The sequence below is a fragment of the Centropristis striata genome, chromosome 10 (assembly GCF_030273125.1).
Source record: "Centropristis striata isolate RG_2023a ecotype Rhode Island chromosome 10, C.striata_1.0, whole genome shotgun sequence".
NCBI lineage: Eukaryota > Metazoa > Chordata > Actinopteri > Perciformes > Serranidae > Centropristis > Centropristis striata.
This window is the reverse complement of record NC_081526.1, coordinates 5,667,853-5,692,768: the sequence shown is the minus strand read 5'-3', so window position 1 is coordinate 5,692,768 and position 24,916 is coordinate 5,667,853. Positions and strand designations below refer to the sequence as shown.

At 36.5% G+C, this 24,916-nt stretch overlaps 1 protein-coding gene across 1 annotated transcript in view; it reads right to left on the bottom strand.

The window, feature by feature from the left end:
* The window catches only part of si:ch211-39i22.1 (fibrous sheath CABYR-binding protein), a 33,290-nt gene extending 15,587 nt beyond the window's left edge, over positions 1-17,703 (bottom strand). The window contains exons 1-6 of the mRNA XM_059342556.1: positions 17,243-17,703; positions 7,186-7,298; positions 4,963-5,266; positions 3,945-4,036; positions 3,608-3,740; positions 1,522-1,554 (exon numbers count right to left, since the gene is read on the bottom strand). Of these exons, the coding sequence (XP_059198539.1) occupies positions 1,522-1,554; positions 3,608-3,740; positions 3,945-4,036; positions 4,963-5,266; positions 7,186-7,298; positions 17,243-17,306 (739 nt within the window). The 5' untranslated portion in view covers positions 17,307-17,703. The remainder of the gene's footprint in view (positions 1-1,521; positions 1,555-3,607; positions 3,741-3,944; positions 4,037-4,962; positions 5,267-7,185; positions 7,299-17,242) is intronic.
* Positions 17,704-24,916: the final 7,213 nt, after the last annotated feature.

The window sequence follows — 24,916 nt, the reverse complement described above, 5'->3', positions numbered from 1 at the left end:
ATAAACAATATTTTTGTTGCTTAAGCTTTTGTATTCAGTCATTATTCAATGGTATACTAAAAATCCATGTGAAAAAAATGACTTCTCACTGTTCTCAGGTCAAATATTTATATGCGATTAAAGTGCGATTAATTTCGATTAATTAATTACAAAGCCTCTAATTAATTAGATTAATTTTTTTAATCGAGTCCCGGCCCTAATAATAATATAATAATATTAACTTTATTGACCTTGACCTCCAATGTAAAAATGAAAAAAGGAGGTAATATTTCGAGAAAAAAGTTGCAAATTTACTAGATTAAAGTGGCAAATCTCCAAGAAAAAAAGTCACAATTTAAGAGATTTAAAGTGGCAAATCTGTGCGAAAAAAGTCACAGATTTACGAGATGCGATTAATTTCGATTAATTAATTACAAAGCCTCTAATTAATTAGATTATTCTTTTTAATCGAGTCCCGCCCCTATTTTTTACACCTCACTTTCCTTTCTCTCCTCTCCTTTCTCTGTTTCTCTGTCCTCCTTTCCATTTCTCAACTCTTTTGCTCTTGTCAACACCGTGCGAGAATGTTCCCCTGCCAGTTATCACGTGGAAGAAACCTTCCATAGCAACCATTTCCCCAACCCCTTTCTTAGTTCCTAGCATGACTAAGAGAGGACATAATGACCAGACAAACATAAAATGACTATCCTTGAAAAACAGAAGGCAGGATGTCCGGTTATTAAACAGGTAGAATAAACAACAACGACTACCTGGGACGGGAAATGTTGAAATAAGTGGAGAGAGAGAACACTATTATAAGCAAAGTTAAATAATAGAGGGCGACACTTTATTCAAACCATACCACCCCTAATTTAGGAGGTAGAATGATGTGGGCCAAACTCCTACCTCATAACCTTCCTAAGTGATTTGTGCTTTTTGGAACAAAAGCACATCTGTTTTCTATTAATTTGCGCAGAAAATGGGGAGTTGCAGCAAAATGATACATGATATCTCATGAAAGCAGGGCGTTTTTTGCCATTTTTTTTTCTTTAAATGACTGATAACACTGAATTACTATAACAACAATAATTTCACAGGTATTCCTGGGGTCAAATGGTGACAGCGGAGCTCTTATATGTTTTGACATATTGTAAGAAAAACATGACAGAAGTATTGAGTCGCTGAAACTCAATCCATACGGAGTTTGTTTTCACCACTAATGCTTATTACTGTGAGTTCTGTCCCGTAATACTTCTATAAAGGATTTCAACATTTCCATGTGTCCCAAGTTTCTATTAAACAGGTCAGCCTCTCACTGTTGCTTTATTAACTGAAATAACTGGTTTTAATTATGTTGTCCTGGAGTGCTCTTGTGTGATGAGTCTGAGTCATACTTATAAGCTGTTGTTTGTGGTGTTCCCTAGTGATTTGTTTAGCTGAGAGACTTGGCACCAGAAAGGTGAAGCTTTACATATTGTGGCTTTGGAAAGTGTTCCAAAGAAAGAGAAGAGACGAATTAAATTAAAAAAAAAATGTTCTTACCTGCTTTTACTTCAGGAGCAGCTTCTGCTTTAACTGTTGGCAAAGACAAAGAACAGAATGGTTGAATACAAACCAAGATTATTATATTTAACGAAAACTAGAATTGAAAAACATTTTTCGTTAACTGAAATGAAAATAAAAACAATATAATAATAATATACTGTATTGGGGTATAATGAAAAAACTCTTTTGATCATGTTTTTATGTTAAATCTCGACCTGAAAAGTAACTAAAGCTGTCAGCTAAATGTAGTGGAGTAAAAAGTACAATATTTGCTTCTAAATGTAGTGAAGTAGAAGTATAGAGTTAGATAAAATGGAAATATTCAAGTAAAGTACACATCAAGGTTATTATAGTTAACGAATACTAACAAAATAACAAAAAATAGAATTGAAAAAATATTTTCGTTAACTGAAATGAAAGATTTTTTTTTTAAAACGATAACTAACTGAAACTGTATTGTGTGGTTACAAAACTAACGAAAACTAACTAAAATTAGAGCTGATATCTAGACATTTTCCATGGTTTTCTTGATCATGATTTTGGTTATTTTGAAGAAAAACCATGGAAAATGTCTAGATATCAGCTCATAAATTAAACTCTTATGAGCTATTTTTGTTGTTATCATTACATTTGTTGAAGAAAACAATGGTCTAATATTTGTTTCCATGACTGTACGTCTACTCTGTCCTTGCTTTATCTCTTGCATTTACAGAGTAATAAATGTAGCGTATATAGAGTTTACAGATAAGCTGAATTTATGCTACTTAAATCACATAAGCAGACATATTTGTCAAAGCTTTCTCATGTGTGTGCTTATCTCTAAATCACTCTGGATATGATTTATATTAAGGCAACACACACTGGGTCTAGCAGACATATCATGACTTACAAAGGGGCGTTGCTGTCATGTCATAATATGACATGTTAAATTTGACAGAATATGTCAAAACAAAGGGGCCAACAAGTTCGTACAGTTTCCCCATGTAAAGGACACACATGCTTGAGAGGTGAGCTCATCTGCTGAAAACACGTGTTCAACTTTCTCTACAACTCTATCTACACTGCAAAAAAGCCAACTTGTATTTTTTTGCCTAAAACAGTGATTTAAGTTGGTAAAACTTGGAAATATAAATTATTGAGATTTAGGGCAATAATGTAAGTTAGCACAACAAAGGAAGCCAGTTGTCTGCTCAAAAACAAGTTTGTGAGTTGTTGTTACTTATATCTTTAAGTTGGGGTTCACAACAAGGGACAATAGTTCTGATAACTCTTATTTCTTTGTTGTGAAATGCGGGAAAGTGGTGAAATTCATTAGCGAAAGCTAGCGGCTAACTGATGCTAGCGGCACTGCTTGTTACAGCTACAAGAGTAGCCATTAGCGTATCAATGCAAACTCAAAATTGTGGTCGCAACATTAGCTGACATTTCATAGCAGCATTACAATCGTGCCACTTCAGCACATTGCAGAAGTTAGCAGAAGTAAGGATTTAAATTTGTAAAATTATAAGTTAGTACAATTTACAGTTGAGTTGACAAAAATCTGAATTCAGAGTTGAGCAAACTCAAAAACAAATCTTAAAATATTTAGTTTAATTGTCCAACTTAAAATTTTATCGAAGTTTGTTGCCTTGAAATTTTGAGTTCACCCAAATTTTCTTTTTTTGCAGTGTATATGTTATCATACATTTAATACACACCTACGTAGTATCCAAAATGCATTTAGCACTATTTCTGCCCACAGATATTTTGGATGAGTGTAAATAAGAACAATTCTTGCTATCACACTGTAAAACCCATTGTGTTTGTTATTATAACTAATTTTTCCATTTCAATACAATAAAGATTTATGCAAAATGTCATTTTAACTTAAAATGTTGAGTCAAATAGCGAGATTCATTTGAGTTAACTCCATTGTCTTTGTTGTCTTGACATAAAATTCTTTCGCAGCATCGAAACTCAAATATTTTAGTTGAAACAACAAGTTGATTTAACAGTGTGTTCATATGTGGCACTGTTTATCCTTTTTGCTTTGTTTTCCATAACACAGTTTACAGAATATGCACCAAAACATCATAATTCTTACTTTCAGGGACAGGTACTATATGAGGGTTAGCTGCTTCTGTTGGTGGAGCATCAGCAGCTGGATCGGTTGGTTTTTCCTCATTATCTGCTACATCTGCTACTGGAGCCCCTGCTGTAGTGGCCTCAGGTCCAGCCTATTAAAAAATGAATTATTCAGCATTTATACACATGTAGAAAGGACACATTAACTTCTCATTACTGTGGCAGCTCCTGAATCATATCTGTGATATACATCGCTAGTCAGCAGTTTTTCCTAATTGGAATCTGGACGTTTGTTAGACAATGGTGTATTTGGTAGAGTGGGTTTGAATTAGACTTTTAAACATATTGCTACTGACCTCCTCTGGAGCAGCTGGTGCAGCAGTGGGTGCCTCTTCTACTTTTTCTGTTGGCTCCTCAGCCTTTGGAGCCTCTGGCTCGGCTGCAGGTGCTGGACAGGAGGGTGAAACAGAGAGCAGGGTGAGTATTACATCACTGATGTGTTTTTATCATCCAAGTGTGAAGGCTTGGAAAAGTATTTTGCCACACCTTTGCACATTGAAAAGATGGGATAATGAATGAAAATTGGAGTAAAGTAAACAGTGTGTGGGTTCTAGAATTGCCCATATAGGAATCGTTTAAACCAGGGGTCTCAAACTCAAATTACCTGGGGGCCGCTGGAGGCAGAATCAAAATGACCAAAAAAAAGACACAAAATGACAAAAAAAAAAGACACAAAATGACAGGAAAAAACTACATTACTTAAAAAAAATGACACAAAAAGACCAAAAGAAGACACAAAATTATTAAAAAAGACACAAAATTACTAAAAAGACACAAAATTATTAGAAAAGACACAAAATGACCCAAAAAAGACACAAAGTTACCAAAAAAATACACAAAATTACCAAAAAATACACTAAATTATTTTAAAAAAGACACAAAATGACACAAAAAAGACACAAAATGACAGAAAAAAAATAAATTACTTAAAGAAGAAACAAAATGACCAAAAAAAAGGACACATAATTACCAAAAAAGACACAAAATTTAAAAAAGACACAAAATTACTAAAAAAAAGACACAAAATTACCAAAAAAAGTAATTAAAGGGACCTTCCACACACAACATGGAAAAAGTGCCATTCATATAAAACTCACATTAAACTTTCATATCAAGGTGGGGGCCACAAAATATCGCCACGAGGGCCGCAATTGGCCCACGGGCCGCGAGTTTGAGACCCATGGTTTAAACCAAGAAAAGGGTGAGGAAATACATGGTATTTTACTTGTGTCAGAAAAAAATCACCTGAAATAAGCAAACAAATTGCTTATTTAACTGCATTTCACTGTGCATATTTGAACACCTGTTCCTCACCTTCTGTTGCAGCTGCTGCCTCCTCCTCCACGTCTACTGCTGCAGCAGGAGTCGCAGCTGCTGCATCTTCGGCTGCAGGAGTTGCTTCTTCTGCATCTTCCTGTGCAGGAGCTGTTGGCTCTGCCTCGTCGTGTGCAGGAGCTGCTGTTTCTTCGTCGGCAGCCGCAGGAGTTGCTGCTGCTTCTTCTTCGGCAGCTGCAGGAGTCACTGCTTCTGGAGCTTCAGGCGCCGGAGTTGCTTCTGCACTCTCTGCAGCTTTTTCGTCACCAGCAGGCTCAGGATCACTCGCCGTGGGATGTTCTTCCTGTATTTGGCACAAGAAATACATCTCTTGTGATTATATTCACTTAAAAAAACAAACACGAATACAAATATTGGATCATGTATAATTTAGAAAGCCCTCAGGTGGTTGCAGGTTTTAAAGATCACTTTAGCTTCATTTGTTAGCGCCTCACCATCTGTCTTGTACCAACCACAACTTAATTGCAAATTGGAGCTTTGCTGAAATGCAAAACACTGAGGTCAGTATGAAAAGTACAGACGGAGAGTTTTACTTCCACTTTAGAGCCGGTAGCATTATGCTACATAAAACTTTCTATACCCAACCGACACGCTTTTCAGCCATTTGATACGTCTCAGCTTATCAAATAACTGCCTGAGGATTTAGAAGTAGATTTTCTCAAGACCTCAGAGATCCTGATTAGATGCAGGTCGCATTGATGCCAAGAAACACTGAATAATTCAGGCGCCTCAGAGATCACAGTTCATAGATATCTATTTATTCTGTCACTACTGCTGTTTTCAAATGGTATGACTCTGAGTTGTGCTCTTGGCAAGATATGAGTTTGTTAAAGTTTGCAGTGAAAGTAGGGTTTAAAAAACAATAAAGTTTGCAATGTAACAGTTACCCAAACTTTGAAAATAAACTTTATTAACTATATTCAGCTTTACATGTTTCACTCATACAGTTGTTGCTTCGGGATTTTGGATTTATCAGCAGATCTCGTTGACCACTCTGTTTTGTTAAAGAGGCTTGACGAACATAGGGCTGTCTTCAAAAACGAAAAACAAAAGAAAGCAGCTTCCAAGTTGATGATTTATTTCCCGGCTTTGAAAATATACAAAATGGTGTCCCTCAAGGGTCTATACTGGGTCCTTCTTTATTTACTATTTATATCAATAATTAGCTTAAAGACAGATTATATAAACCAGTAAGTGTGTTGCTTCCATCTTGGCCAGGACTCCCTTAAAAGGAGCTTTTGAATCTCAATGGGATTTTATCCTGGTAAAATAAAATACAAAATAATTAGGGCCGGGACTTTAACGGGTTAATTAAGATTGATTAATTACACAAAAAATGTACGTGTTAAATGAATTAACGCATTAAAAAAATTGACGCATTTTAATCACACTTATTTCTGCACCGCGGAACTTTTCTCACTGGATGAGTTTCAGGCGGACCGATTATACTGGAGCACCAACTAGCGTTGATGAGTTCAGCCAACAACAAACCACAGTGAACATGAAGGAAGAAGCTGATGAGACCTTTGGTTGGCCCCGTGGATGATGGGACATTTAGTTACTAAAAACCAACGGATGGAAGCGTCCATAAGAGCATGGTTGTGTTGCTATGCAACAAGGAATTCACATATCACCGCAGTACATCCAGCCTCAAGTATCACCTCAATGCTAAACATATAGCAGCTAGCGGCTAGTGTGCTAGCTAGCGTGGATTGTGTTTTACTTCAAAAACCAAAGTATTCTAGTTTACAGAAGGTCTACCTACCTATACGCTACCTGGATTTCTGAAATGCACTATATTTCTAAATATGCTATTGCTACGGTTAATGGCAAAAATTGCACTGGTCTGTTGGACTTGAACAAAAATAAAAAATATTTTTGTTGCTTAAGCTTATGTATTCAGTCATTATTCAATGGTTTACTAAAAATCCATGTGAAAAAAATCACTTCTCACTGTTCTCAGGTCAAATATTTATATGCGATTAAAATGCAATTAAATGCGATTAAATGCGATTAAATGCGATTAATTTTGATTAATTAATTACAAAGCCTCTAATTAATTAGATTAATTTTTTTAATCGAGTCCCAGCCCTAAAAATAATACAAAATTTTAACCTTGACTTGGGTAAAATGATGAAAATTGATCAATGAAAAGAGCAGACCAAACCGACAAAAATATAGATATATATTCTCGTTCTTCACCTCAGCTGTGTGTTCCTCCTCGGAGGCGGGGGCTGCGTTGTCCTCTGGCGCGGCGGCTGCTTCGGGGGCCTCGGTCTCAGGGGCCGCTGGCGCCTCTGTCGGGGCTACTTCTTCTACACAGAGAAGAAAGAAAGTAACAGAAGAATGAAATAAAGGAGCCCACATCCAGTGAAGTGCTGACTACTGGGACGTATCAATTTCAAAAAGTGGAGGAAAAAAAATAAAGGGCTGTCCTGAAACCCTGGTGCTTCAATAAACATTACACAAGTGACTTTTTCTTTTTGATGGCAACCCAAAAAATCTGTCTCAATGCCTCAAAGACAGTTTTAATCTGCCTTTGAAGGCTTGCAACTTGACAACACGACGTCACTTAAATTGCCGGTCTTGACCAATATTTTGTGCCCTCCCGAGTTTTTTAACAAAGAAGCGGAAATATTACAAGTCTGACTTAAAAAGAAGCAATAGAACATAAGGCTGGTAGTGATTAGTGTAACCACTGGTAATTAAAAACGGCGATCCATCTGTTATAATTTAAAACCATTAAAATCATCTGTCTGACTGGTCGTTAAGATGTTGTGGATTCAACACATTCTCTCACATGACTATCACCACCGACACACACACACACACACACACACACACACACACACACACATTCTTGTACTTCTATCTTTGTGAGGACCCTCATTGTTACAGTGAATTCCCTTGCAAGGTTATAATAGTTTTGGATTTTTCATTAGTTTTGGTTTTAATTTCGTTGTGAATTTTGTTTTCAAATTCAGTTAGTTTTAATGAGTTTTTAGAGTGAGTTTGCTAGTTTTAGTTTAGTTTTTATTTTTGGAAAATGCTTCGTTTTAGTTTAGTTTTTACTGGTTTTAGTGTCAGTTTTATGGGGGTATTTGTCGGCTGAGAGATTAAAAGAGGTCACAGTAAATTTTGCCTTTATTTCCTTTGTCTTATCCATCTTCATTTTGTATGAAAAAAGTTGACAAAGACGGAAACGAAGGACATTTTCACTATAATTAGTTAGTTTTGTAACCACAAAATACAGTTTCAGTAAGTTATCGTTTTTTTAAAAAACTCTCGTTTTTATTTTTATTTATATCAGTTAACAATAATGTTTTTTCCAATTCTAGTTATCGTTATTTTGTTAGTTTTCGTTAACTATAACAACCTTCTTCCCAAACAAAAAAGCCTTTAAAGGAGGTCCTCACTTCTCAAAAATGTCCTCACTCTGTTGGTTAAAAACGTGTTTCGGTCCTCAATATGTATGAAGTACAAGAACACACACACACACACACACACACACACACACACACATTCACACACACACACACACAGGGCCACACCCTGCTCTGATTGGTCCCTGATGTGAACGCTCTAGCCACAACTGGATGACAGACGCATCGATCACCTGCCTCGACATCATATGAAGACTCGACTTCAGCGCTGGCATTGCAGCTCGGTACTAATGAGAAAATACAAAGCGCATGTCTTTGTCATTGTGTGTGTGAAATGAGCGCGGTGTTTGTGTGTGTTTGAGCCAGTGCTGTGAGATTCCCCTGTTGCATGTGAGAAGCTGAAACAGCACAACTGTGCTCTGACTTGAGCATTCTTTGCTGATTTCAGCAGCACGCTGATGCTGGTTCATCAGGGCAGAATATCTCCCAAATACAAGTTCCAACTGCTAAATAAAACATGTAGGCCTATAGAAATTATGTTCTCTGTTTTCAGAATGGATTGGGAAAAGTAGAAAGACGTGCACAAAAAGGCACAGAAAGAGGTCCAATTTTGCCTTTATTTCCTTTGCCTTATCCATCTTCATTATGTATGAAAAAAGTTGACAAAGACGAAAACAAAGGACATTTTCACTATAATTTTAGTTTTGTAACCGCACAATACAGTTTCAGTTAGTTATCGTTTTTTATCGTTTATTCTTTTATTTCAGTTAATGATCAAATACAAGTACCAACTATTAAATAATACATGTAGTCGTGGAGAAATGATGTGTGAGTTTTCTCTTTTCAGAATGGATTGGAAAAAGTAGAAAGACGTGCACAGAAAGGCAGGACGGGTGCCAAAGCACTACTAGAAAACTAGAATTTGGAAAATGAAGATACTACTTTTTTATTAGTTTTAGTGTCAGTTTTAGTTTTTTGTAATGGGGTATTTGTTGGCTGAGAGATTAAAAGAGGTCACAGTTAATTTTGCCTTTATTTCCTTTGTCTTATCCATCTTCATTTTGTATGAAAAAAGTGGACAAAGACGAAAACGAAGGACATTTTCACTTTAATTTTAGTTAGTTTTGCAACCAGAAAATACAGTTTCAGTTAGTTATCTGTTTTTTTTTTACTTTTATTTCAGTTAACGACCAAATACAAGTACTTACTATTAAATAAAACATGTAGTCGTGTAGAAATGATGTGTGATTAATTCAGAATGGATTGTAAAAAGTAGAAAAACATGCACAAAAAGGCAGGACGGGTGCCAAAGCACTACTAGAAAACTAGAATTTGGAATATGGAGATACAAATCTCTGAAACTAATGAGTCATCAGGGTTTTTCGCTGCTTATTATCACAACTCTCTTCCCCTAATATGCTCACAGAGAATAATTCTTCATCTTTTCTAACAGTTGCTCTCACTGCCAAGCCAGTTTCTTAATGAAGGATCGCTGCGTTTGCCAAGTGAGATCCTATCAGAGTCAGAGGAGCCTGGAGGGAGAGCGGTGTGATCACATCAAGTATTTCCATCACACCGTAAATTCTCTGGAGGCGTGTAGCGCTGGTGACACCCTGACTCCCCTCACACACACACACACACACACACACACACACATGCATGCAAACCAATACACATTCAGCTAAGTGTGCACAAGCATGGCGAAACACAAGTTGCATGCACTTAGACACATGAATGTGAAACATGCACAGATGCACAGTTACAGAGGTGATAAAAACAAGCGCTCTTTGTTCCTTCAATCCCTGTTTCTCCATTGAATGTCACTGTACTGGATTCGTATCCAAGGTAAACAACAATCAGTACCTCAGTGGTTTTATCAAGAGTCCTGCAGCATTCCCAGCTGAACGATCAGGGCTGCATGTGTGAGCACATGTATGTACTTGTGTGGTGCGTGGGTGTTTCTGATTGGCTACCTTCATGGCTGACACATGGGAACACTGTCTTTATCTAAGATGTATGAGGCAAGATATTCAACTTGTTGAACTTAGTTTGGCCCTCACCTTGATATGAAAGTTTAATGTGAGTTTTATATGTATGGCACTTTACCGTGTTGTGTGTGGAAGGTCCCTTTAATTACTTTTTTTGGTGATTTTGTGTCTTTTTTTGGTAATTTTGTGTCTTTTTTTTAACGATTTTGTGTCTTTTTTTAAATAATTTTGTGTCTTTTTAAAAATAATTGTGTGTCTTTTTTAATAAGTGTGTCTCTTTTAATAATGTTGTGTCTTTTTTAATAATTTTGTATCTTTGTTGGTAATTCTGTGGGTTTTTTTGTAATTTTGTGTCTTTTTAAAATAATTTTGTGTCTTTTTTTTGTAATTTTGCGTCTTTTTTCAATGATTTTGTGTCTTTTATTTAAATGATTTTGTGTCTTTTTTTAAATAATTTTGTGTCTTATTTAAATAATTTTGTGTATTTTAAATAATTGTGTCTCTTTTAATAATGTTGTGTCTTTTATAATAATTCTGTTTCTTTTTCTGTATTTTTGTGCCTTTTTTAATAATTGTGTGTCTTTTTTGGTAATTCTGAGTATTTTTTCAGTCATTTTGTGTCTTTTTTTAAATATTGTGTCTTTTTTGGTTGTTTTTTAGTTTGGATGCCAGTTGGTGTGTCTTGCCAGCGTACAGATGGGCTAATGAACATTTCCAGCGTTGATTAATCTGTTGATTACTTCCTTAATTAATCTATGAGTCATCTGGTTGATAAAATAACAGGAAATGGTGAAAAATGTCAGCCCAAAGCCTAAGACGACATTCTCAAAGGTCTTGTTTTTCCACAACACAAAGATTTAACATTTAAGAAGCTTGAGTCAGATCATTTTGAGCTCTTTATTAAAAAGCACACTGCAAAAAAGGTGTGTCTAAAAACAAGATAAAAACACTAAATCTGAGGGAAATGATCTTGCTGCATGGACAGATAATATCACTTGACAAGATTTATTAAATTAATATGATTAAATCTAGAAGTAAACATGCTGAACGCTTAAAATAAGAAATTAACTTTTAAAACAAGATACATTATCTTACACTTCTAAATTATATATAATCATACGGTTTTTTTTTATCTTGGTAAGAAACAAATAATCATCAGGTCACTCTGCTCGGGCCAGTTCATCACTGCTGGCAGCTTTAATTTATCTTGTTTTAAAAGTTAAATTGATCATTCTGTCTTTTTAGTGGTCATTTTTACATCTATTTTTGGTCAGTTTGTGTCTCTTTTGTTCATTTTGTGTCTTTTTTGGTCATTTTGTGTCTTTTTTGGTCAATTTGTGTCATTTTTTGTCAATTTGTGTCTTTTAAGTGGTCATTTTTACATATATTTTTAGTAATTTTGTGTCTTTTATGATCATTTTGTGCCTTTTTTGGTCAATTTGTGTCTTGTGTGTAAAATAAGAAATCTCTTAAACAAGATAAATCATCTAACACTTCTAAGTTTTTTTAATTTATCTTGGTAAGAATTCAAATAATTGTCAGGTCACTCTGCTCGGGCCAGTTCATTGTGCTTGCAGCTTTAATTTTAGTCATTTCAGATTTTAAGCGTACAACATACTTTTTCTACATTTAACAATCTTAATTTAAGAAATCTTGTCAAGTGAAATTATCTGTCCATGCAGCAAGATAATTCCCCTCAGATTTAGTGTTTTTATCTTGTTTTTAGACACCCCTTCTTCTTTTTTTTGCAGTGCACTCAAACTGATTAATTTAGCATCAAATCAGTTGGCAACTGATTCATTATTTGATTAACCCTTGCAGCTCTAGGCTTATGATTAAACACTGATAAAACTACAAACATGCTAAACTTTCTTACATTTTATTAGTTTTTATCGATGAGGATTTCTATCTGTTGTCACACAGTGAATGTGGAAATGAGTGGGCACATTTTTTCATGGCATTGTGCCTCCATGCACGTGTGTGTGTGAGGTATGTGGCTCTCATGTAACATGTAACGTGTGTGAGCGACACTGCCCCCCATACAAACCCTATCTCTCTTCCTCTGCCACTCTATAGAACATTCTGTTCCCATCTATCAGTTTGCCACTTCCTCCTCTAACTACCTCTACTACAATCACGCTCCCATACATCCCCCCCTGCACACACACACCCACTGAAACACACACATATGCACACACACACAGACATGTGCGTGCATACAATCTCATAAAAGCACCTTCTCCTCCCCTTTTAGTCCAAACATACAAACAAGCACATGTTCACACGCACATAAAGTCAAGCTCTCACATTTTAAGTAAGTAAGTGCTGTCCTGTTTTGTGTTAGTGCAGTAGTGGAACAAATTGTTGCACATCCAAAACCTTTCTCCCTCTTTCCTTCCTTCCCTTCTTTCTTTCTTTTCGTCTGTTCAGACTGTCTCTCCCCCCCGATCCTCTATCTATCTTTTTCTCTCTCTCCCAAACTCTCTTAACTCTCTTTGTTTCTCTGCCGCTGCTTTCCCTGGAGGCTGGTGAGTCATCTGTGTGTCTCTGACATGGCTGCACGCTATTGTATGAAACTGTACAGCATGTGCAGAGTTTAAAAAAAAATAAAAAAAAATGCAAAAAGGTCCCCAGAGGAGGACTCTTAAGTCAAACCAGTTTACACATGTGGGAAAACATCCTTCTGTCAGTTACATTGTGTTCTTTTAGAGAACTAGTCAAGTGGCTCGATACATCGATTACTACACTCCACTTTATTAGGTACACCTACAGTATACAATAAATACACAATCAGCTACAGCTGGTCAGCCACATATTCTACTATATATATATAAAGAGAGTTAAACTTAGATCACTATGGCTGTCAATCAAAACTTCTAAAGGTCAAATGTATGGCTGAGCTGTTGCATTAGTTTTCATGCGTGTAGATATGTTTTTAGATTAGATCAGATTAGATAAAATTAAACTTTATTGTCATTGCACATGTCACAAGTACAAAGCAACAAAATGCAGATAGCATCTAACCAGAAGCGAATCATAGTGCAATATATACAGGAATGAATTGTATAAAAAATGCAGTTTATATAGGTATAGATTATATAAAAAATAAAGATTAGATTAGATTAGATTCAACTTTATTGTAGCAGTAATTAAGTGAATCATATTGCAATGTATACAGGAATGAATTGTATAAAAAATGCAGTATAGATAGGTATAGATTATTTAAAAAATAAAAAATAAATGCAGATCTAACTGTACATTAGTGCAAGTATATATATATACATATATATATATATATATATATATATAGATAGATAGATAGATAGATTTCATCATATTTATTGAAGCTATCTGATAGAGAGAACAATTGAGCAATCATAAGTCCCGCCCCTTTTTGATCTGTGCTCCAATGACAGTTGAACAAGATAAATTTAAAGCTAAAGGCAGCAGCTGGTGTCTTATCTCAGCAGGGAAACAGAAGGAAACAGGAAGCTTGGCTGAGTCAACTGTTTAATCCTGAAGCTCACTAATTAACATTTCATATCACATTTTACAGGTTATGTGCCAGAGTATTTCATTTCTGGGCGAGGCAGGTACAGTAACTTCCTGTCATCAGTCTACCTAACTGACAATTACTGGTCATAACAGAACCGGAAGAGTGCAAATTGTTTCTTTTGTATGAATTAAACAAGATAAAATGTTTATTCTGAAGGTGCTGGTAGGTGGATTTTGTTACTTTTGGCCAGGAGCAGGCTGCCTGTTTCCTTTCTTTGTGCTTAAATGTAGTTTTTTTTTTGCCGAAACATTGAAAAAAACCCTCATAGTGCACTTTCAATTCCCCCTTTCTTCAAGTTCCAGTTAGAAAGATTTTTATTATCCCTTGGTATCATCGACTAATATGGGAATCAGCTTTTGATGTCAACAGGTTAAAACAGGATCCAGAATAAAATTTGACACCGATTCCGATTAATATAAAATACGAGCACTTTCAGCAAGTTACATCATGTTGGTGAGCTACCATGACAACCGCCAGTACAGCGTGAGACTGAAGCACCACATATCACGTTTCACACACTTCTAAGCACCTGATAAGACTTCCTATACGCCTGATAGAGAAGTTATCTTCATTTCCTTCGTATTCACCTTTAGTTTGGGGGAATTACAAGATAACAAGATAATAAGTTGTGTTTTTGGTAATTTTGTGTCTTTTTTTAATGATTTTGTGTCTTTTTTTTAAATAATTTAGTGTCTTTTTAATAATTTAGTGTCTTTTTAATAATTTTGTGTCTTTTTTTGGTAATTCTGTGTCTGTTTTGGTAATTCTGTGTCTTTTTTTGGTAATTTTGTGTCTTTTTGGGGACATTTTGTGTCTTTTTTTGGCCATTTTGTGTCTTTTTTAATATAATTTGTGTCTTTTTTGGTAATTCTGTGTATTTTCTGGTCATTTTGTGTCTTTTTGGGGACATTTTGTGTCTTTTTTTAAATAATTTTGTGTATTTTTTGGTCATTTTGTGTCTTTTTTGTTCATTCTGTAACTTTTTTAGTAATTTTCTGTCTTTCTTGGTCATTTTGATACTGCCTCCAGTGGCCGCCAGGTAATTTGACTTTGACACCCCTGCCAAAGAAAGAGGAACTTAATTTTCTGGCCTTTTTGGTTTCCTGCCGTTAGATTGCGTGAGACTGCCGGTGTGAGATCACCTGTGTGTGGCTGAATGAGTAATATTGCGTGCGTGCACATAGCCCAATAATCAAGCCTTGCCCTGTAACGGTACACCAAAAGCTGTGTGTGCATGTGTGTCAGGTGACACAACAGCACCTCCAAAGTGTATTGTTCTGTCGAGTACTGTACGGTTCTATTGTGTGTTTGTAGGACAGAAAGTGCTCTGTTTACTCCAATCATGCACACCTTGAAACTACCCCCATGGGAGCAGAGAGTGTGTGTGAGTGTGTGTGTGTGTGTGTGTGTGTATGTGTGTGTGTGTGTGTGTGTGTGTGTGTGTGTGTGTGTGTGTGTCTTTCACTTATCCGCTAAATGAGTGATTTATGTGTTGGTAGTTGAAGGTGTAAACACCGACAAGTCTGCACACACTGCATACACACACACACACACACACACCTGGTACACACACCACAACGCTCTTATTGCTTTCATCTGCCTCTAAGACACACACATGTTCTGACTCATACACCCACTCACATTAATGGAGCCCTCTTATCCTCCCACATGTTCTGTACATTAAAGTCACACCCCACACCCTCACACACACACACACACACACACACACACACACACACACACACACACACACACACACACACAGATGCTGAGGGCCTTTGGGGGGAGAGGAAGGCCCTGAAACTGGTGTGTTGTTGGGTGTTGTCTACAGCTGGAGCTGGATCTCATTACAGTCCCTCCCTATCCTTTACTTCTATAGTTTAACACACACCGTGCATGACGTGCACGCATGCAACTGACCGAACAATCCATCTTTTACTGTGTGACTATTAAACTAATCGCATGCAAGTGAGCAAACACACCCATGTTGATTTATTTGGTATTAGTACTTCAGCATCTATTTGGTTTACATTGAGGTCACAGTTCAGCTAGAAAGAACAAGTGAAACGTGCGTGTGGGAAAAGTGATTGTGTGCGTGTGTGTGTGTGTGTGTGTGTGTGTGTGTGTAAGGGTGGTTCCTCTCTGGTGGCTTGTCTGTTAATAAAAAGTGAACCGGTAGAGTGAGATTACCCCTGATCACGTCCAAGCGCACCAACTGTTCAACTGAATTTTTTTTGTTTGCATAATGACGATGAGGCTGACTGTTGCTGCGACTATCTCGCTCACTCTTTCCTTCCATGCATATCTCTGTGTTTTCCCCTTTTAATCGGCTACAGCATTTCCCTTTTATCTTCTTCCAACATCTACCCCTACTTTCCCTCCATCTTTCCCAGTGTCTGCCTTTTTCTCAATGCCTCCTTTCTCTCCCTCTGAGTTTTATTGCTCTTTGAAAAAAAAATCTGAAATCATTGCATGCGCCGCGGGGAAGGGCAGGGGCCCATGGGCCAGCTGAGGAAGGAGGAAGAGGACGAAGGAGAGAGAGAGAGAGAGCACATAATAAAGAATGAAGATATAGAGAAGGAGAATGAAGATGGGTGCCTTTGAAAGCAACAGGGATTAAACAGACCTATAAAAAAGAGGTGGAAAGAGGGGAGAACGAGAGAAAAAAGGGGGGAAATACTTATGTAAGGACAATGGGCCCACCACACCCCTGTTGGGCCACAAACTCATGTCCAAAAAGATATCATGGACACATTACATGACACACCTATTGCATTGATAATGTCTGCAGAGCCGTGAACAATCACAGCGTGGAAGAAGAGGGCAGAGCTGCTTTTATTCATTCAGCCAGCCAGCCAGAAGTGATTTAAACAAGCAGGTTTCAGCTAGAGGTGAATTGCATTGACATGCCGACAGGGAGGCAGACAGGCTGGCAAGAGGCTGGCAATTGCACTCGCTCTGAGACACAGACACGTATTGATGAGTAATAAGGCAGACTGGCAGAGGAAGAGGAGAGAAAAAAGCAAAAGGAGAGAGAGATAGGTGAGAGCCGGAGATATGGAAGAGGGCAAAACAGACAGGGAGATAAAGATGAGCCAAACAGAGGCAGAAAACAGACAGAAAAACATAAATACACAGATATACAGATATACAGATAGATAGATAGATAGATAGATAGATAGATAGATAGATAGATAGATAGATAGATAGATAGATAGATAGATAGATAGATAGATAGATAGATAGATGGGTGGCTGATTTGCGTGCAATCATCAAAAACAGCTGCATACAGCTGAAGGCTTGGCTGATTTAATTGGAAAATAAATCATTACCTTGTGCCTTGGCGCTTGCAGCCAGCAGGCTTCCTAACAGCAGAATCCACAGGTATGACATCATGGGAACACGGTGTTCTGGCTGCGATTGAACCGGGGCTCAGACTCCCTTTGCTTCGCCCTCAAATGGGACAATTAACCGGCGCGGAGGCTTCAGGTGGACGCGGAGGGCGTGTGAGTCGGTGTGCCGGTGCGTTCTTGCGCGTCGGATCTAACCGGTGGCGTCTCCAAGGTGCTTAGATGCTCGAGTCAGTGCGCGCCGCCGCGGATCTGTCGTCCTCTCCTTTTGTCTGGATTGGAAGAGAGTGGGTCCAGTCTTTATTAAGGTGGGCGTGTCTCTTCTCCCAGAAGGGCTGTGTATGTTCTGTGCTGGAGGCATTATTCCCTTACCAATCAGTTTCACTAGAACCATTCCGATGCTATGACTGGCACCAACATTTTGGATTGATACTCGTCTTATACTGCAATTAGTGCGAGAAAAAGGTAAATTAGTGAAGTGATACGATACTGACAGCAACAGTAGCTGTGAGGTAAAGCAACACACAATGTTTGTTCACCATTTGCGGGGCTGTAACTACAAATTGCACAAATTCTTGTGTGACACAGTGAGAGATTTAATCAACAAATGTTTTTTCATATTAAGTTTTATGTATATATATATATATAATTTTATTTTTTATTTTTTTAATTTCCCACATAAAGCACTCACATGACAAACCACAGAAAAGGGGATATAGCACAGGAAATATAGGAAATAGCACAGCACGCAGACAAGGAATAAACCAAAAAATAAATAGATAAATAATAAATAAATAAATAAATAATATATATTAAGTTATTTTGAGCTATAAGGTACAATAGATGTTATTTATATAATTTCTTCTACTTTTTTCGTTTTCAATCTAAACATTTAAATTGTTTTGATTTTTAGTCATTATGACCATTATCATGAGCAACACGTTTATTTTCTTTTAACTACTTAATAAGTAATAACAAAAAACACTGAAAACCTGGCCTTTATTCGCTTTGCACTTATATTCTGTCGATTTATTACCATATACAATTATAAAAAAAATAAAAAAATAAAATAATTATTTTGCAAAAGGCTGTCATGATTCTTCTTTTGTCAAATGCAGATTATTTTTTAAGAATAATTAAATCAAACTAGTCTTGAATCAAGTTCCATCAGCCCACTGGCTTTAAGAGACCTACATTTAATTAAACAAATAATACAAAAGATAATTTGCATTCGAAACGTGCACTTTATTCCTCCTTATTCATTTTTAATAACGGGCCCAAAACTGACCCATCGACCACTTTAAAAATGATCTTTCATATCAGCATTTCTAGGCTTACACAACATGTTCATACACATTATATCATTTTATTTTTTTTTACAAAGATTGTAGCCTGTGTTACTCTCTTGCAGCCTCATAAGTCTATGATTTACTTGGATTTATTAAACTATCAGGTTTCTGAAGAGTACACTAAATTGCTGGATTTGGAAATTTAAGGCTTTGGCCTGTTTCTAATGTTGAATTAATGTTAGGTTTCCATTTTAGAGAAAACCACACATGACCTCATGCTAACCAACCAGTAGGTGGATCTGAAAACGAGAACATGTTCGTTCACTTTCCTTTCCTCAGGCTCTTCTTCTCATCACCACTGTTAACTCAGCCAAATTTAAATACTCCTCGTGGTTATGATCAGCAGGTGGCGCCCTTCATTAGGAAGAGTTTTTACCTTTAACTAATCTTTTCTATAGGAAGAAATCAAATCCCAATGCATATAAAAAGGTTTGTTTTCCCTTTTAAAGCTGTTTAAAACCAACACATGGCTGGTTCTTTACAGTCTTTCCTGTAATCTTTTATCTATATCTTTATATTGTTTATCATAAATGGTAAAATAAGGGCTGCATAGTTAAATGCTTTGCTATCGAACAAAGCATACATTTAACTTGAGTTATATAACAAAAAACCTCCTTCAAGAGCTTTTAATGACCTACGACGTTTTTCTTAAATAGCTGAAAATAATATCTTAACAACAAAGATCACACATCAAATTAAACCTTTTTAAATAACACCTTAAAGCAAATATTATTGTTGAAAAATCATGCATTTTTCCCCACTACCTTGCTCAAACATTACTCATAACTGCAGGAATTTTACATATACAATAAAGGCCAAAAGTTTGGAAGCAAGATCAAATGTGTACAAAAAAAGGTCAGTTTCATTGCTTTACTTTGCAACAAAATAAACGTTATTATTATATAAAGAGTCACTTATTAGAACACATTTAAACTAGAATTATCAGGTCTTTGGGTTTGTATTTCTTAGACTCTGTGTTTCCTTCTTTCCTTAATGTATAAATCTGAACTCTTGTTTCTTTACTCAGCTGCTTCAATTTTAGTCTGTCAGAGATATGAACACAGTTGAGATTTATGGGGATTTTTCTCTCAAAAGCCGAAGAGCTAAAGTGAATAATGCAAACTGTGATTTGTTTTTTTTACTTTTGCACTAAAGCTGTGACTCAATGGTTCAATTCAATAAAGGTAAAGACTGATCATGCAGTTAACACATCCAAAAACCCAAAGGATCCAACCTGGTTTTTAAGAAACTCATTGTGAACAGTAAAGTTAAGTTGCTTCCAAACTTTTGGCCTGTAGTGTAGTTTAAGACAGAGATATTAAAGAGTCGATGCATGTATGCTCTACATCAGGGGTCTCAAACTGATGGCATCATGTTGGTGAGCTACCATGACAACAGCCAGAATATCGTGAGACTAAAGCGATACACATATCACGTTTCACACTTAGCACCTGATAAGACTTCCTAGTACGCCTGATAGAGAAACTATCTTCATTTCCTTTGTATTCACCTTCTGTTTAGGGGAATTACAAGAGAACTTCTTCAAGTTTTGGTACAGTCGATATCAGATTCTGAGTCGTGTTATCAATGCCGAAGAACAGGGTCTCAAACTCGCGGCCCGCGGGCCAATTGCGGCCCTTGTGACGATATTTTGTGGCCCCCACCTTGATATGAAAGTTTAATGTGAGTTTTATATGAGTTTTACCGTGTTGTGTGTGGAAGGTCCCTTTATTTCCTTTTTTTTTGGTAATTCTGTCTTTTTTTGGTAATTTTGTGTCTTTTTTTTTAGTAATTTTGTGCCTTGTGTCTTTTCTTTTTGGTCATTTTGTTTCTTCTTTAAGTAATTTAGTTTTTTTCTGTCATTTTGTGTCTTTTTGGGGTCATTTTGTGTCTTTTTTTAAAATAATTGTGTCTTTTTTAATAATTTTGTATCTTTTTAAAAAAACAAAGTGTCTTTTTTTGGTCATTTTGTGTCTTTTTTTTTAGTAATTTAGTGTCTTTTTTAAATACTTGTCTTTTTTTGGTCATTCTGTGTCTTTTTTTATTTTAATTTTGTGTCTCTTAAGTAATTTAGTGTTTTTTCAGTCATTTTGTGTCTTTGTTTTTGTAATTTTGTGTTTTTTTTTAGTCATTTTGATACTGCCTCTAGGTAATTTGAGTTTGAGACCCCTGCTCTACATAATAAGAAGCTTGATATTCGTACTGTCGTACAAAACAAAAAACTACTACCATGAGTTTATAGTTCATGCATGATGGGACTTGACAAGCATCAATGCCACACTGTCACATGACTGTAAACAGAAACACACCCATTTGATTCATATAGCATCAACACAGGTGTCATGGAAAAAACAGGCGGCATGCATAGGGGTGAGGCTGTGTCACTTTGACACAGTGAATTATAACACTCTGACCTTTACAATGTGCTCATTAGAAACCAGTTTCTTTTATCTTTTAGCCTCAAAGGCAAAAAAAAAAGCCATGTGACTAAGTTTCATTCATGAGGTGTCATTAATCACCTCGGCTCTGATCTGTAAACACGGTGTGAAACCAGCAGCGTTACATAATCTCACATCTTTCAGTACAATAAACAACAAATATTTGTACTTTATTTTATGAAAACAGGATGGAAAGAGTTTATAAAAAGAAATGTGTTTATTAGTGTCTTAGCACAATGATTACATAAACATAAAAACAATCTCTCATTGAACATATTTCATTATAAAAACATACATAAAGCCTCAATTTGGGATTATTTCAGCAATCTGATTGTTTATTCTAAAAGGGTAGGCAGGTCATCTCTGCACAACTTTGCATGTCCATTTTGCACCAATCTGTCCTCATCAGATCGACATCATCCAGGAAGTAAAGACAGAACATGTCTGTAGTTAAAGGTTTCCACTATTTGGTCAGGATTTTTACTAAACATTGACCTGAGGCGTGCTGGGAACTCATGTATATTATTTAGTGCAGAAACTTAACATCAGAAAAAGAGACGAGGCACATTGACGGCAGGCACAAAGAGTCAAACTAACTTTCTGTCCCGTTGTACAAAACCAATGTTTATATTAAGGCAACAAAGAGAAAAAAAAGCCCCAACTACTGATCTAAAAGTGTTGCTTTCAACACTTATAGTTGCACTTGGTATCACGTAGTTTGTGGCTGTGTTTCAGTCCTTGAAAAGAAAAAAAAGTCTCCATTGAGAAGTTGTAGAAAGAGGCTCAGCTGGAACTAAAAGGCCTCAATGACACTATCTTACTCGTTGATCTTTGCTTTTGGCACCAAATAAAAACAAACCAAACCTACCCTAAGCTGTGCTTCCCAACTGAGATCTGTACTAAACAGACTAGTACTTGGTCATAAGCGCTTTGGTCGGCTATCGATCAATAACAGCATGAAGAGAATGCAACAGAATTCAGGAAAGAGAGGAAAAGCGAGTGGATGTTCAGCGACTAAAACGTGGACAGTGTTCTCTTGCCTTTCAATCAGATTTCTTGTTCCTGATTGACCTTTGCCTGACTTTTTTTTTTTAATCACCTAACCAGGGATGGGCAACTGGAGGCCCGGGGGCCGTATACGGCCAGCACCCTCACTTGAAGTGGCCCTCAGTACAACTACATGCATTTGAGCATGAAATCTTAATAGTGCAGTGTAAAAATGCACAAAACTACTTTTATTTTACCAATTAATGTTGGTCTGCTGTTCTTGCACTGATAAAAAAAAGAAATCACAGTAAGTGGTTATTTTTTATTTGCTTCAAACCTTTTGTATTCCTATTTATACTGTTATACATGCATTTGAGCATGACATATGTTAAGTTACTGCACTGTAAACATATTTAAAATTGCAGTTTCATCATATCTGGTGAAGTGCACGCTCCTATATGTGGCCCTGTGGTAGTGTCCATGAAACATTGTGGCCCCCTGCAGCATTTAAGTTGCCCATCCCTGAGCTAGACTTTCAAAAGATTACACTTCTGATTTGAGGCAGAGAAAAAGTAGTGGTAGAAGTTTTCTCTTGGTAATATTCCCGGGCAACACTTCTCAGACTGTCCATCTGCCCTTTTATTTCAATGTTTTCCAACACTCAGGAGGCCTGGGGACGTTGTTTCTGAAGACTTTAGCAGAGATGACAGGCTAGTAGCAGTAGAAGCTAAAGTCCCCCCCGGACAGGTTTTAATACGTAAAAAAAATACTCTGAGAAGGAACTGGAAGCACATTTACTCTCTTTATGTCACTGAGAAATTCTGGATTTGGTCTTGCAGCAGGTTGACGAGCGAATGAGCAGTTTTACGCCCCCGGCTCTCAGTCTGCAGTGATGCTGTCTGGTGTTTTTTTTCTCCATTATAGGAAACATCCGAGAGTTGGACGTAGATGTTTGAGCCTCCAGACTCAGATGAGGAGTCTGTTGTGCACCAAAACGGGCGACTAGCAGGCGTATCTGAAGGCTAATGTAGTTAGCATCTTTTAGCTTGTAGCGGGCAGTGGCTGACCCTGCCTTAGTGGTTATAAAACATACATCTCTCCCTACAGCAGAGGAATGTGAAAATATCCCTCTAATGACAAACTTTGCACAGATACAAGTCAGTATAGTGAAGGTCAGGCATTTTAGGGGACATGAATATGAATATACACTACAGGCCAAAAGTTTGGAAGCAACTTAAATTTTCTGTTCACAATGTCTTTTTTAAAAAACATTATGTATTCTTTGTATTTCTGGATGTGTTTACTGCAGGATCAGACTTTACCTTTATTGAATTAAACCATTTCCCTCAATTTAACTTTAGGTATATATTGATGTTAGCAGACCATTACTGAATAAATGTTAAAAGTTTTAAAGTTGAGAAGATTCACAACTTCAGTGCAAAAGTAAAAAACAAATCACAGTTCGCATTATTCACTTTAGCTCTTTGGCTTTTGAGAGTTTGGATACAAAAATCCCAATAAATCTCAACTGTGTTCAAATTTCTGACAAAAGAAACGAGAGTTCAGATTTATACATTAAGGAAAGAAGGATACACAAAGTCTGATAATTATAGTAAAAATGTGTTCTAATAAGTGACTCTTTATATAATAATCATGTTTATTTTGTTGCAAAGTATAGCAATGAAACTATGATCTTTTTTTGTACAAATTTGATCTTGCTTCCAAACTTTTGGCCTGGAGTGTAAGAAAAACCCTTTTGAGGAGGGGGACTTTAAATGCTTCAGTGACGTGACAATTAGTCTCAAAATTAGACCGAACAAGCTTGTTGTTGTTGAGTTTTTTTCTCTTTTGGCTCCTTATGAAAATATTGTTATCAGAGAAAGTAGAAAAATTGAAAGGCACAAAAGAATTCTTGAAGGCAGGAAAGATTCTCATGACTAAACGTTCCTTATTTCCAGCGTGTCGAGAGAAGTGTGACAACCGAAATACACTGAGCTGCCGTTCCCAATGTGCAACCGTCATGCATTATTAGTGCAGGATTTTCCTCTCGGACATGCTGTCAGCTGTGCAATAAAGGAGGGAAACATATTGGAAATTTGGATCAACTGCAGCATGAAAGCTGCATCAGCAGGACGCCAAGAGAACGGCACCGTTAAGACACTTGGATTCAAAACTCTGAACTTTTTTCTAAATAAATGTGTGCATGTGTAAAAAGAGAGAGAGAGAAAGAAACGGCGAATCATTCATAGCAAACAAAGAGAGGGCATGTAGAACCTGATAATGTAATAAATTCCAGATGATGTAATAACCCCGATAATGTAATAAAAATCTGCACTTGAGTCCATTGAAAATGTAATAAAACCTGATAATGTAATAACTTCCCAATAATGTAATAAAGTGCATTTCCCAATAATGTAATAAAGTATAACATTAATGGGAGGTTATTACATTATCATGTTAGCCTTCATTTCACAAGTCCTGATAATGTAATAATTCCCCAATATTGTAATAATTTAACAGCAGACCACCCATTACTTGGGTTCAAGTGGTGATACTGTGTATCAACTCTAGCTCAAGAGCTCTAGCGCCACCAACAGGTCAAAGTTGAATGTTTATTAGCTTTTGACCCGTTTTTCATCAGTTTTTCACTAACGAGGTATCCATGACAACACGAATGCATTCAACAGCTTCTTGAAATCTAAAGGTGCTTGGTGTTATACTTTATTACATTATTGGTAAAAAAGTGTACTACATTATTGGGAAATGCACTTTATTACATTATCGGGAAGTTATTACATTATCAGGTTCTACAACAGTCCTGTAGAACCTGATAATGTAATAAATTCCCGATAATGTAATAAAAATCTGCACTTGAGATTTCT